This window comes from Molossus molossus, unplaced genomic scaffold (genome assembly GCF_014108415.1).
Source record: "Molossus molossus isolate mMolMol1 unplaced genomic scaffold, mMolMol1.p scaffold_m16_p_20, whole genome shotgun sequence".
Lineage (NCBI taxonomy): Eukaryota > Metazoa > Chordata > Mammalia > Chiroptera > Molossidae > Molossus > Molossus molossus.
The window spans coordinates 45,211,295-45,226,437 of record NW_023425356.1 but is presented as its reverse complement, the minus strand read 5'-3'; the positions used below and the strand labels follow the sequence as shown (position 1 = coordinate 45,226,437).

The 15,143-nt window shown below is 37.1% G+C and overlaps 1 protein-coding gene across 1 annotated transcript in view; it reads right to left on the bottom strand.

The window, feature by feature from the left end:
• The window catches only part of ABL2 (ABL proto-oncogene 2, non-receptor tyrosine kinase), an 88,212-nt gene that overhangs the window by 15,177 nt on the left and 57,892 nt on the right, over nucleotides 1-15,143 (bottom strand). The window contains exons 2-4 of the mRNA XM_036272488.1: nucleotides 5,350-5,412; nucleotides 4,035-4,205; nucleotides 99-394 (exon numbers count right to left, since the gene is read on the bottom strand). Of these exons, the coding sequence (XP_036128381.1) occupies nucleotides 99-394; nucleotides 4,035-4,205; nucleotides 5,350-5,412 (530 nt within the window). The remainder of the gene's footprint in view (nucleotides 1-98; nucleotides 395-4,034; nucleotides 4,206-5,349; nucleotides 5,413-15,143) is intronic.

The window sequence follows — 15,143 nt, the reverse complement described above, 5'->3', positions numbered from 1 at the left end:
TCTTTCATGTCAGCCATAAAAACCATACTCTTCAGTCAGTCTGAGTATAGTTTCTTAGGAGCAGCCAGTCCACACCCAGAGGTGGTGGGCAGTCTTACCTTGGCATCTGTGGTGGTGTTGATCCTGTAGTGATACACACGCCCCTCGTACCTGAGCGAGATGGACAGCTGCCCAGGGCTGCTCTCACTTTCTCGCACCAGGAAACTGCCATTGATTAAGCTGCTCAGTAGATACTCTGCTGCACTGCGTGACACAGGTCCGTGGTACCAGGAATGCTTTTCCAGACTGTTTACTGGGGTGATGTAGTTGCTGGGCACCCAACCTTGGCCATTCTTAGAGCGAACTTCACTCCACTCACCATTCTGGTTGTAACCAAGGACTCGTAGCTTTTCACCTAGCCATGAGGTCACCAAAGAACGAAAGAGATGATGTTAGGATTTTATCTCAAATAAAAGCAATCTATTGTCAAACTTTACACTCACTGAAAAAATGAATCAGGAAGTTTTAGGCCAACAAACTTTTTTTTAAATAATGAAAATAAACTTGGCTGTTCATCATATCTTCACTGATCTCCTAAGCTTATAGCTTAAATAAAAGAAGTATAGTTAGAAGTGGTATCCTGACATTACCACAGGTTTTTAAAGGTTTTTACACCAACTAAAAATGTCTTTAGAAAACTAACTCCATGTATACAAAGATAAAGGGTTACTCAAACGGCTAGAAAATGACACAGTCTCACCCTTCGAAAAGAATTCATTCTTCTCCCAAAAGTTTGTCAAGGAATATATCTTATATATGGTTCAATGTTAACAGGCATTCAAGGATTAGGGATAAGTCATGGGAAGAACAACGTTACTTCTAAACTTCACTTGGCACCAAGACAATAAAACCATCAATGTGAAAAAACAAAAGCATAGACCACAGAGCTTTCAGCAACGTTTTCAGAAAGAAAACTGTTTGCGGGATGGGAGGGAAGCAGTAAGGACTCCCAAAGCACAATATTTTCCAGGACTCAGGTTTTAAATAGATATAGTTTCCCAGTTTCCCTCCTATTCCCCACGGAGAGTGACTCACTCCTATCCATTCCTCTAAAATTAGTGTGTGGGAAAGGAAGCTGAGTCTGATCTTAGAACCCAAGACTCAAGTTACTGAGTATCTTTGCCATTGAACTCAGTGTGTCCTTGACTGCTCCCTTAAAGTTTCCAACTTTAGACTTCATCAAATACACCTTGCCTCAACACCTGCAGCACAGACAACAGGGAAGGTGAAGAGATATCGTCAGTACTAACTGGTCATCTACACGATCCTTCCAAGGCCTTACGCCCCTCACATGAGTGATGCAAGCCTTCCCAGAGAGTCCACATCCACTTCTCAGTGTCAGAAAGCAGAAAAAAGCCAAATCAATCAAAAGCACATGGTCTGGTTATCAGACAAAGGCTAACGAGGAAAACTCAGTCATTCTTCTGGCAGTCATCTAACCTTCTTCAGTGGTCTGCAGAAATGTCTGCCGCCGATAACCACCTATTAGCCCTCACTGTCTCACCACGACACCTGGACAGAGACGGTCAGTGAGAACAGAACAGTGTAGACTAACAAGCCTTTTCTCTATATAAACTATACACTTGTACAGATGGCAGGGGGTGGCCGTGGAAAGGCACAGGAAGAAAGTCCTAGTACTGCCAGAAAAACAAGGTAAAACTTGCTCTGTAGCTTTTCTCTTTTACTCCACAAAAACTGGAAGAAGTAAACACTAAGTACTTTACTAAGCATATTATTATTGCTTCCTTATAAAGAACTGGTAATGACAAATAATCACAATTAGGAGACAGAGAAACACCATGGGCTTCTGTTTGTTTTCCTTCCTCTTTTTGGCAGTGAGGAAAATAATTTTCTACTCTGGAAGGAAATTGACAGGGGTATGGACTGGTAGAAATACAAAACACTGGCCGTATTGACAGAGGAATCCTGGGAGAACTTTGTTTCTTAATTCAAGCAAAATATCATCTTCAAAAAGAAGGGAACTAAAACAAGTATTATTACTTTATTTTTTAAATATATTTTCCTGTCTTTAAAATAATTTTAAAAGCTTCAGTATGACATTGTTCCACATAAATAGGAACCTGGTATAAACATCTGGCATTTCATGGGTTTTAGGAGAAGTCCCTGCTGGCCACAAGGTAAAGGAGATCTAACCCTTGAGCTGCACGCTAGTGGTTGCCATAACTGGTAACAGAGGAGTCAAAAGACTCCATCAACGTTTCCTCGGTGACTGAGCTATCTTGGAAAACACTGACATGCAAATTATATCTAGGAAAGAATGTTCTGAGTCACAGTTTCACTGTGACTGAATTATCAGTAAAGGTGTAAGGGTCTATTGTAGCTCAAAAAGACTATCGCAAAGTATAAAATTTCTATCAAGTCCTTTGATTTATCCTGAAACTGTGTGTAAAAATTTCCTTCCAATGCATAAACACAAACCTCACACATGTCCCGTCCCCAAAATCTTTAAGTAATCTGACAGAGGAGATGATGCACTTTACTTTTTTTCCTGTGCCTTAATTTGGTATATCCACTCCCATTTAATATCTCATTCTGAACCTTACAAATATAAGGCACATGTCTGACAAATAATCACTTAATGTTAGAATTTCATTTACTTAAATATTACCCTGGCCCTGGCCTGTTTGGCTCAGTGGTTAGAGCATCAGCCTGTGGTCCAGGTTCAGTTCCCACTAAGGGCATGTAGCTTGGTTGCAGCTTGTCCCCGGCCCTGGTTGGGTCGTGCGGGAGACAGCCTTTCACGTCGATGTTTCTCTCTCTCTTCCTCTCCCTCCCTCTCACTCTATCTGAACAAAAAAATGGAAAAATGTCCTCGGGTGAGGATTAGGAAAAAAAAATAATCCTGAAATATATTTTTTTCCAGTAGGAGGCTTTCATAGGTTCGAAACACAAGAACAAGCTTAGTCAAATTAGCAATCCCATTCATGTGCACAATGACAATGTCCCATACTTCTATTTCTTTCTCGGAAAACTTCAGTATTTTCTGCCTTTGTTCAAAAAACCAATAATGGACGATTTTATTTGGGCATGTTCCTAGTGTTCCCTTTTATAAGAATTCGCTACTGAAATAAATGACTTCTCTCAGAGCATGACTACAATGAAAACCCTCATACTGTGCCTTTCCCTCACTCACAGCAACACTGAGATAAACTGTCCAGGCCAGTGCCGCACACATTAGGGCCACACTAAGATAAGAGGCTTGTGCCAGACTGTGAATCACTAGACTACTTTCTTCAGGCCAAAAGTCTTGCTCCAAAAAAAAAAAGAAATTGTCAGTTGAACTAAATAATAAATAGTGCACTTAGTGATGTAGTTGGTTTGCATTTCGGGTGCAAGTTCTTGATCTCACTGCAAACTGGAAAACAGTTCTCAGACAAGCAGTCAGACATGGACAACACTTTGAATAGCACTGGGGTCTGGCAACATGATTCAATCAACGAGAAGAGATGTATAGTGTGCCTTACCTTTGCTGGCCTATTAGAATACAAATTCTGAGAATAAGAAAAGTTTATGTATATATTTTGTGGTGTTTTTCCTAAAGTATGTTATCTCATTTTAACCTTAATAAACCTATAAAGTAGACAAAGTGGCATTACCCCATATACAGGTTTTTAAAGAGACAATTACGCCCTGGCCAGTGTGGTTAGAGCATCATCCCATGCACTGAGGGGTAATGGGTTTGATTCCCAGTCAGGCCACATACCCAGGTTGCAGGTTTGATCCCTGGTCGGGGTTTGTGCATGAGGCAACTGATGAATGTTTCTCTCTCTCTCTCTCCTGCTCTCCCTTTCTCTCTAGAATCAATGAAAAACATATCCTCAGTTGAGGATTTAAAAAAACAGATAATTATGAACCAAAAGTATCTGGATCCAGATCACCTAGCTAATTTTAGAGGCAGAACCTAGAAAAGACACCTTTACTTCCTAACCACTAGTGAAAACTGAAAAGTGAGAAGATGTTACTCAGAAGCTCACCTTTAGTGATGCTGAGTGTGTTATCACCACTTGCCACAAAATCATAAAGTGCAACAAAGAGATTAGGATCACTCTCAGTGGCTCCCAGCAAGTTCTCTTTGGAACTCCACCTGATGGCCTCGTTCAGTGCCTGGGGTTCAACATCACAACCATAGGGGCGGTGCAAGGCTTCTGAAAGACAGAGGAAGAGAAAGAAATTCACAGTAAGTTCAACAGTTCGAAATTCATTTGAATTCAGTACATTCGCAGTATTTTAGCTGCTGGCATGAACAGACGGCTCCAGGGACTAACATCAACTATATAGTTGTGGAACAATGAAGAATAAGCAAATGGCACTGTCTCCTAAACATAAGAACAGTTGTTGAAAATATAAAAAGATAGAGAAAACACAAAATGAAAAGAACACATTTAACCACGATTTATATGCATTCACCAAAATCAGAAATTAATAGGAAAAGCACAGTTTTTTCAAAATAAAAGAGAGAAACCTCAAAAGGAATTGACAATTCATTTTATAAAAATACAGGATATTTTGTGGTGGTGGTGGTAGTTTTAAGAGGGAACAGTTATGTTTTTTAAGACCCACCAAACTATCCTCCTCCCCTTACTCTCTCCATATAAAACAAAATGTCAAAAAGATGTGCAGATTTTAAGAAATATGTACATATTGTATAAATCCAGACCTTCTATTTACATGTAAAAATAGTGCTTCTAGAAAAAATAAATTCTAAAATTACCTGTTAAACAAGAAAAATGTTTTGGTTTAATACAAAATATTCTCACCCCTCCAAATTGCCCTTGTGTTACCATGCAACACTGTCTATAATAGCTTGCAACTGTTGTTTTAATGGAAAAAAATTCTACCTTACTTTCCTTTCCCAGGTGGTACATTTTTGTAAAATATCAATAACTAAATTGAAGGCTCTAGAAAATATCACCAATAATGGAGATCTATTGAGTTGCTATCACGTGTAATGGTAGAAGCCTTGTAAGACCTGTTTTCTTCCTCAAGGCTTGATGGTTGCTAAGTTTAGTCCTACTACACAAACAGGTGATCCCTATACCATCTTCTCACAGCCCAGGTCAATTTCCTTAATAACGGAAATTGTTTTTAGCTGCTATGTACTACTATCTGCCTGTGCCATAAAACAACACTTTCTATTAGGTCGCTCCACTCATTTTCAATTTAAAATTGGCTTTTATCATATTTGGAGGAGAAAAAACTTCTAATCTGTGGTTTTACTACTTTTCAAATCCATTCCCTCCTGTGCATCTCTACAGCAAGGCCTTAGCTCAGATCCCCATTGTCTCTCACCTGGACTACCGCCTCCAGTCTGGTCTCCCTCAAATCCATCCTCCACAGAGCTGGCAAAGTGATCTATTTAAAACAAAAATGTGACCATGTCACTAAGATGCTTCAGTAGTTTACCGTCAAGCTAAAACCTCTTTAATATGGCCTCCAAGGGCTTTAAGATCAGGGCTCTACGTATTCCTCGGGCTTCACTTCTCCCCACTCCACATCTCAAATTGTAAATGTTAATATACACCATGGTGCTGCCTCCTGCCTCTCTGCCTTTGTTCACACTGTCCAGTCTACCTGCAACATGGTCTCCTCTCACCCTTCCCTGGACTGGCTGACTTCTCACTTCATAACCCAGCTGCTGTACAACTCTCCTAGGAGGCCTCACATGCTCCTCCTGTTGCTCTCAAAAAAAAAAACCAAAAAACATTGCTGCATTAATACCCTCTATCTTTATCTTTATCTTTATCTTTACAATAGCCTCAATTCATGGTTGCTTCCCAAACTTCACAATGTGCTCTTTGGCATAAGAATGGTATCTTTTTTTCTAGCAAGGAATTACATGTGTTCTTTTTTTTTTTGTTCAGATAGAGTGGGAAGGTGAGAGAGGAAGAGACAGAGAGAGAAACATCAATGTGAAAGGGACACATCGAGTGGCTGCCACCCGCACGACCAACCAGGGCCGGGGACAAACTGCAACCGAGGTACATGCCCTTAGCGGGAACCAAACCCAGGTCTCTCCAGACCGCAGGCTGACGCTCTAACCGCTGAGCCAAACCGGCCAGGGCGAATTACATGTGTTCAATAACTGTTGACTGAATAAATAACCAAATTACACAAGAATGTAAGTGACAGGAAACAATGACATGTATTTAAATCTCAAAATAGCAATAATCAATGTTTTAAAAATGGCTTCATAACTGTCTATACATGAAATAGATAGAAAGTCCTGTTGTAAGTTGGATCTGTAATTCTAACAGTTTTAAATCTATTTCACTTCATCATATTCTTTTTCTTCTGAAAAGGAATGTATCTTTAAAATCCCACAGCTAATTAAATTTTACTTTACATTAAGATTATGACAAACCTAAAGCTATGTCCAGATGGCCTGACAAGTTAATATGAAACAGATGTGTCGCTCCTTGTTTCAAGGCAGAGTCACAGTGAATGGGAACAGCTGTATCATATACAAAATAACCAATTAAGATTATAAAACCAACAAAACATTACATGAAACATCCTTTCTGGCCACAAATACTATGTTTTTCTTTATTCTAATGAAAAATTATCTACTCTAACAGAATTCCCACTGGGCTATGAAATGCCAACCCTTTATTAACATGAAAAGAATTGCCAACGGAAGCACAGAGAACATGCACAGCATTTATTAGGTTCTATACCAGACATAACATGATCCACACTGATATTTCTTGCCAGTGATGGTGGTAACACGTTATGTTTTGTGACTATGACTCTGTTTAATGATTATCAAACAATTCGAGTACATTTTCTTCTTTTTAAGTAGAGATCCCATTGTTTGACATTTTAAGAGGAATGAAAATCAAGGGTAACTTAACTTTTGTATTATCAATGACCAAGTTAGAAACAGGAATCAAGCAGAATCAACTTAAAACTAACTCTTAAACGAACTCAAAAACAGCAAATGCCATAGATTTATACCTTAGTTTGTGAACCCCAGTATATTAACATTTAAAGTTCATAAAACTAATAATTTTAACATCTATCTGTTAGTGAACTAGCGCATCAGGCTGAGCTTCAGAATATAAAGATTACAGACCATTATTTGAGCTTTAAAAAAAAAAAAAAAAACTACTCTCTATTCCTTCCCCCAAATCTGCTTCTCCCATAGAATTTTCCATCTCAGTGAAGGGCAATTTCATCCTTTTAGTTGCTCAGGACAAAAACCTTGAAAGTTTGAGTACAAACTTCTCACTATAAGATGAATAAGTTCTGAGGATCTACTATATAGCATAGTAATTATAGTTAATAATACTGTACTATATACTTGAAAGTTACTGAGAGTAGATCTTAAATGTTCTCTCACCTCAAAAAAAGAAATGGTAATTCTGACGTGATATATGTATTAGCTAAGGCTATGGTGGTAATCATCTCACAATATATAAGTGTATCAAATCAACACACTGTAAACCTTAAACTTACATAATCTTGTATGTCAACTATATCAATAGAGCTGGGGGGGGGGTGCAAAAAACCTTGGAATCATTTACATATCACATCCAATCCATCAGGAAATTCTACTGGCACTAACCACAAAATTATATTCAGAACTTTTTCATTTCTCACCCCCTCCACTACTACCACCTTGTCACCACCATCATCTCTCACCTAGATTATTTCACTAGACTTCTAACTGGTCTCCATGCTTCTTTTTTTTTTTTTTTATCCTCACCCGAGGATATTTTTCCATTTTTTGCACAGATAGAGTGGGAGGCAGAGAGAGGAAGAGGGAGAGAGAGAGGAACATCGATGTGAAAGGGACACATCGAGTGGCTGCCACCCGCACGACCAACCAGGGCCAGGGACAAACTGCAACCGAGGTACATGCCCTTAGCGGGAACCGAACCCGGGTCTCTCCTGACCGCAGGCCGATGCTCTAACCGCTGAGCCAAACTGGCCAGGGCTGGTCTCCATGCTTCTATCCTTGCTCCCTACTGTCTATTCTCAATATACCAGCCAGTTTTTCAAGCATAAATCAGATTGTGTTAATCCTCTGCTCGATACTCTTAGATGGCTCCCTATATCTTATAGTAAAAACCAAAGTCCTAACTAGGGCCTGCAATGTGTCTTACCCAATTCATCTTCCTACTCCTCCTCCCCCAATTTACCTCATTCTGGCCACTGGCCTTCCTTGAACAAGACAGGCACACTCCTGCCTCAGGACCTTTGTACTGCCTTACTTTCTTCCTAAACCATTCTTCCCCAAGATAGCCACATGACACTTCACTCAAATGTTACCCTCTCGGTGCAGCATTCTTTGACTGTCTTATTTTAAAATACATCTATTCCTGACAACACTCCCATGTCCCCCATCCCAACTTATTTCTCTCCACAGTTCTTATTACCACTAAATATATAATTTATATATTATTATATTCATGTGCATTAATCTAACTCCCCCAACTAGCATATCAGTTTTATGAGGACAGGGGTTTATGTCTGCTTGGTTCACTGATAAATTCCAAGTATCCAGAATAGCATGTATGTAAGAGGCTCTCAAAAAAGATGCTCTGAGATCCGAATAGAAAACAAATCTCTGAAGTCAGAAAAGGTTTCATAGAAAAGAAAGCATTCAAATTGGATGAGCAGGAATTCTGTACCAATGACAGTAGAGTGGTAGACTGTCAATGAGCAAGACATGTCTATGACATGTACTTTATATGTACTGAAAAGAAATGTCATCAAGCACAAAGGAGGATTGTTCAAGGCAAGTCAGCTTCTTAAAATCATGTAATTTGACAAAAGGAGAAAAGAATGAGACCGATGGCACAATTTTACGTAAACTTAAAAGATATACGGGGTAGGGGAAAAATAGGTTTACAGGCATGAGTATGGAGAAAGTTTACTCTCGTATTATTGATTAATTATTGTATTATTTTCCATGTCCACCCTGTATTCAGACTAAACAGTACTGTACATTTCTCAAATATACAAAATAATAAATACAGAATAAAAGTAATTTTTGTGGCCAAAGTACTAAAGAACCATGATGGCAAACAATCCTTTTATTCCCTGCTCCCCTTCTCCCCATCTCTGGCTTTATGACTTTTTTGGTCAAGTCAAAAGATCTTATTTCCTTCCTTTCTTCTTTTTTCCTACTTAATCTTTTGTTCTCAGAGAACTAAGGGTCAACTTCCCGCACAATCCGTCTGCACAGGATATCCACTGAAACACCATCCTACCACTAACACAAAACAAAGGGAAAATTCTTCAAAGACAAAAAACATCCTAACATTTTCCTGAGGCCAAGAATGTACATGTACTAAATCACAGAGTTAAAGAACTAAATGAGAATAAGCTAAGAAATAAAGGCAAAAAAGACAAAGAAAAAAATCCCACAGGAAAAGCAAGTAAATGTCACCGGTGTTATCCAGTGGGTCTAGTCTACACCATTTTCCTCAGTGGTTTAAAACAAAAACATCTGGGTGATTCAGATGTCCTGCGCCCATCCAAATGCAAGTGTGTCGGCTCGGAATGTTTTCTTTTTGAACACGGGAAGTAACTACTATGCATTAGGTACCTTAGATAGCCAGTTAATCTTTTATTAATCATTGTTATAGAGTAGATCACAGACTTCTGATGAGACAACAGAAGACTCTGGTTTTCATTTACAGAATACAATACCAGGTAGCAGAAATATATTATGACTATTAAGAAAAGATAGTTTTATTACTTTTTTCTACTAATACACTTGAGGATATAACAAAAATAAGGCTAAACATACAAATAACAGCTTACAGAGAGGAAATTATCAGGATTAAATAAGTTAAGATCCAGACTAAAACTCAAACTCAAATTTAGAGATAATTTCTAAATTTAATTGTAATAAAAATACTTTTCACAAATCAGTCATTCAATAACTTTTATCAGTTTAATTAGAACGCTGTCAGGTAGGAATTAGAAAGATTAATATACAAAATTTTCAGCTTAGGCATTTCCAAGTATTTTACAAATACTTACTTTGACAGAATTCTACTTTACCTGACTGCATATTTTCTAAATAGCTAATACTCAGTAATAACCTCTTTTAAAAACTATTTAAGGTGGCTGGATAAATCATTCAACAGTTCTCAAAATACAATTTAAGTTCTTCATATCAAGTCACATGCATCTTTTTTTTGGGTATGTGCCTCTAGCGGGAACCAAACCCTGGACTCTCTGGTCCACAGACCGATGCTCAACCACTGAGCCAAACTGGCCAGGGCAAGCCACATGTATCTTAATACAACAAAATATTACATGTTATTCATCTATTCTTTCTTTCAATAAGTACTTATTGAGGTTCTATGTAAAATACCAGGGAAAAAACCACACACGTGAAATATCACTGGCCACAAACAAAGACAATAATAGTAATATATAAGATTAATTTTCTGAATCACCCTCCCCCAACTACCACCTCCGAGTCATACCTGTTAAGTTGGGTAGAGCAGTTTCTGAGGCCTCACTGCACAGGCAGCAAAGCAACGTGTCCTGATCTCTTCCATAACTATTAGGTGGAAGTAGAACTGTCCCCAGGACCATTCCTCTGATCAGAAGCACAGAAGTTAAACTGTTCTGTCATGAGGAAGTTTTAGAATTCCACTGACAACCAATGCCACATGCTTGTGACACTGACTCACATACTCAGTAGCCAGAGGGAACCAATAGAAGAGTAAGAATTTACAAGTGCCAAAGTGGGTGGAGGGTGACCTAAAGGAAAATGTTAGTAATTAGCAGAATATTAAGCCAGAATGGAGTTACTTCAAAACCTCGGGATTTTGAAAAAACAAATAAGTAAAAACCAAAACACATATAGGTGACAGATAATAAAACATATAGGGACCAGTATATACAGGTGGGATTTCATTCACAATGGATGACCACGTGAGACTGTTTTCCTTGGAGAAAATCTGTTTACAATAAACACCAAACACTTTTTAAAAAGAGGAAATGCCTAATGAAACTCATCTTTTGCATCATTTAAATTAGTTCAAGAAACCACAAATCCAAAGCCAAAGAAATAGTTACAATCTGATTCATAAGCACAGAAGCCCGGAAATAACTGCTTTCACTAACATTCTGACTCTATAGTTTAAAAAAGGTTAAAAACATGGCATGATAGTGTTAAAAAGTTTTCAGTGCTAAAACTTTTAAAAGCCAAAGCCTCATCTTTTTTAATATTTAGAAACAAAGTTAAATATAATTTAAGAAACTGAAAATGAGAGTACTTCATGAGAATTAAACGAGTAACACCTACAAGTAATGAATGAATTTAGTGGTATAATCTACAAAAGTAATACAAGAATGTTTGTAACTATACAGCTAAAACTACTTATTGATTCAATAAATATTTATTAAGCACCTATTATGAACCAAACACTGAGCCAGGTTGCAGGTCAACAAAGGTAACAGGATAAAATGATAGGGTATCAGGATTGAAATAGCCTTCGATAAAGTTGAAACATTCTTAGAGGAAGAATGATTGGTACTAATTATTAATAGTTTAAACAAATGAAGCTTACACTTTCAACAAAATTAACCTTTATAAAGCCAGTACTGTTAGCATTATGAGGAAAGCAAGAGTTAATGACTAATGGTTACCTCAGTTAATGACTCAGAATTACAAATACTAAGTTGAATTTCTCCTTCCCTAGATTATAAAAAATATAAGGAAAAGGAACTCCACAATCCAAGCTCTCTCTATATATAGCTCTCTATATTATATATCATATGATTACTATTTAATCAGTAAATCTACTATTTAAATTACCAATGATTAATAGTTACATTTTCAAATGCTCTTATATTCTAACCAGGAGTAAATAGGGGATGAATAGATAAACAAGATGTGGTATGTACAAACAATGAAATATTATTCAGCCATAAAAAGGAATAAAATTTTGATATATGCTGCAACACAGATGGACCTTGAAAACATGCTAAGTGAAAATAACAGAGAGACACAGAGAGACAAATATTATGATTCCAATAGAGATGAAATATCTAGACTTTGTTCTAGTTCTGGAAATCTAGTTCTGCAAATGGTCACACAACATTGTAAATGTACGTAAAGCTACTAAATTGTACACAAACCTATTTAAAAATAGTTTCAATGTAAATTTTATGTTATGTGTATTTAACAATAAAAAATTCAAAAATAGCCCTGGCCAGTTTGGCTCAGCGGTTAGAGCGTCGGCCTGTGGTCCAGAGAGATCCGGGTTTGGTTCCCGCTAAGGGCATGTACCTCGGTTGCAGTTTGTCCCCGGCCCTGGTTGGGTCGAGTGGGTGGCAACAAAATATCAAAAAATGTCCTCGGGTGAGGATTAAAAAATAAATAAATAAATAAATAATAAAAAATACTGAGGTCTCCAAACACCTCTGTTATTATGTGTGTTATAGCTAACCTTACTTACCATATTTGAAATTAAAACTGATATTTTAAAAATATTCATGGCCCTGGCCGGTTTGGCTCAGCGGTTAGAGAGTCAGCCTATGGTCCAGAGAGACCGGGGTTTGGTTCCTGCTAAGGGCACGTACCTTGGTTGCAGTTTGTCCCCAGCCCTGGCTGGGTCATGCGTGCAGGAGGCAGCCACTTGATGTCTCTCTTTCATGTCAATGTTTTTCTCTCTCTCTCCCTCTCTCTCCTTCCCACTCTATCTGAACAAAAAAATGGAAAAATGTCCTCGGGTGAAGATAAAAAAAATAAAATAAAAATACTTATGAATTTTAAAATAATAAACCCATTGTTTACATATTTTATTTAAAAAATAACTAGTCTTCAAAAGAGAATTAAGAGTAATTGTAATTTTTTTGCAAATCTCTTTACTGTCTGCTTAAAACAGGACAGCTGAATTTTCATTCTGCATTTAATCTGTTGTAATGTTATTTTTGTTGAACTACATGACATCTTAAATGCACACAGATATATAGATGTAAAAAAGAGTTATTTTAATAATCTTTCAGATTATTATAGATATTCTTCTTTGATACTATAACCAACCTCAGTAAATGGTCATTTTTTTAATGGTTAGCTGTAACATGGAATCTGAAACCACATAAATAAAATGTTCATACTCTGTCAAATTAAAATTTGTTGGTCTGTCTTGTACTTGGACTAGATCTGTCTTGTACTGAAAACTTTCCTAACATCATGCATTGATCATCTGAAAATACTGGTTCACTAAATGCTGATATAGTTCATTATACAATATTGATGTGTCATATTCATTACTATCATCACCAATCTCATCAGAGAAGTTTTAAGTATTGGGAAGTTGTCACAGTCACAATGGTAGCTGCTAATTTTACTAAATTCTAATTTCTGCTTAAAAGCTTAAATTCTACTATTTCCAGCAAAGCTATTTTCTTTGTAGTAGCAAACTCATTCCATTTCTTTGAGAAAATGTCTGCCAAATCCCAATTCTGAAGAGTTTGTCATTTAGTCTTTCAAGTAAAAATAGTGTTCCATGAAAAAAGCAGCTTGCAACTCAAAACAATTGCACATGGGCTCTCTCTAAAAACAGCCATGACATTTTGGTAGTTTTATGCATACTCCCCATTTTGTCACATGGAATATTAAAAATCAACTTATAAGGTTAATCACTGTTACTGTTTTATGAAGGAAATTCTTAAGTAAACACTGGTATTTTTTTACTGCAAGAATGTGGCAGTGACAAACACAATGACTGGTAGGTACAGTTCGGTGCCACTAGCATGATTTCCACTAAGGCACAGACAGTTTTACCTACGGTGCTTTGGCACCATTGGTGCAAATGTCAACACGGGTTTGTTGAAACAGTCAAACTCTGAGGACCACTGCCACTAGTACATACACTGAAGTCAATTTATTTCATTTTGTTTTCAATTTTTAGGCTTTACTTTTTAAATTTTATTTCATTACATAAAATATTTACATGGTTCTAAAGTTGAATCTGCAGAATGAGACATACTCCCCTCTACCCTACCCACTCCTTCCTTAGAGATAACCTAAATTTATATTCTTTATTCTTACCCAGTTTTAATATAAACAGACATACATTTAAATCCCCTCCCCTTTTCTTAAACAGAATATTTTACACTCTTTATCCACTTTGCTTTTCTTACTTAACATATACTTATAAAATCAGTCTATAGTAGTATATAGAAATAATTCTCTTCCTATGTATAACTGCATAATATTTCTTGTCAATTACCATACTCTTAAATGAGGACGGTTTGGAATAAACAGTAAGATTTCTTATTCTAGACTATGACTGTGAAATATATATATATATGTATATATATATAATTTAAATAGTTCATTCATGAATTTGAAGAACAATTAATCAGTGCTTTTTCTGTGCTCAACACTTATAGGCAAGCAGAGATCATCATTTATGCCATAAATTTATATACACAAATCAGCATATACTTTTTGCTAAAGCATGCTGATCTTCCTCTGAATTGAACTGTACAGAACAAACTGAGTAAGGCTCCCCTAAAAATAATCTTCAATAGTTCAACATTTCTCTACAAAGCCAAGTTAAGACAATAATTACATTTCTATTTATAATTTGTGGGTTAAGAATAGTTACAATGATAGGACATTCAGGAGCACCCTTACATTAAATACTGCTTCGCTGTAGTCATACAGGTCAAAGGAAAAAAAGCCTACACAACTACCACTGTAGAAATTAGACTCAAGCTCAGAAAAAAAGGCCGTCATTAGAAGGTACAAGATAGCTCTGTGGGGAATGAAATTTAAAAGACTATAGTATCTACTCTACCCAGCAAAGCTATCATTTAGAATCAAAGTCCAGATGAGGAAAAAAAAGGAAGAGGAAGAGAAAGGACAAAGGAGGAAGAAGGAAGGAAGAGGAGGAGGAAGAAAAGAGAAGGAAGGAAGAAGGAGGAGGAGGAGGAAGAAGAAGAAGAGAAGGAAGAAAGGAAGGATGGATGGAAGGAGAAGAAAGGAGGAGGGAAAGGAGGAGAAGGAGGGGGAGGAAGAAGAAGGGAGGTAGGAGAGAAGGAGGAGGAGGAGGAGGAGAAGTAGAAGAAGAAAGGTTTTTAAAAACCGAATAAAAAGATGG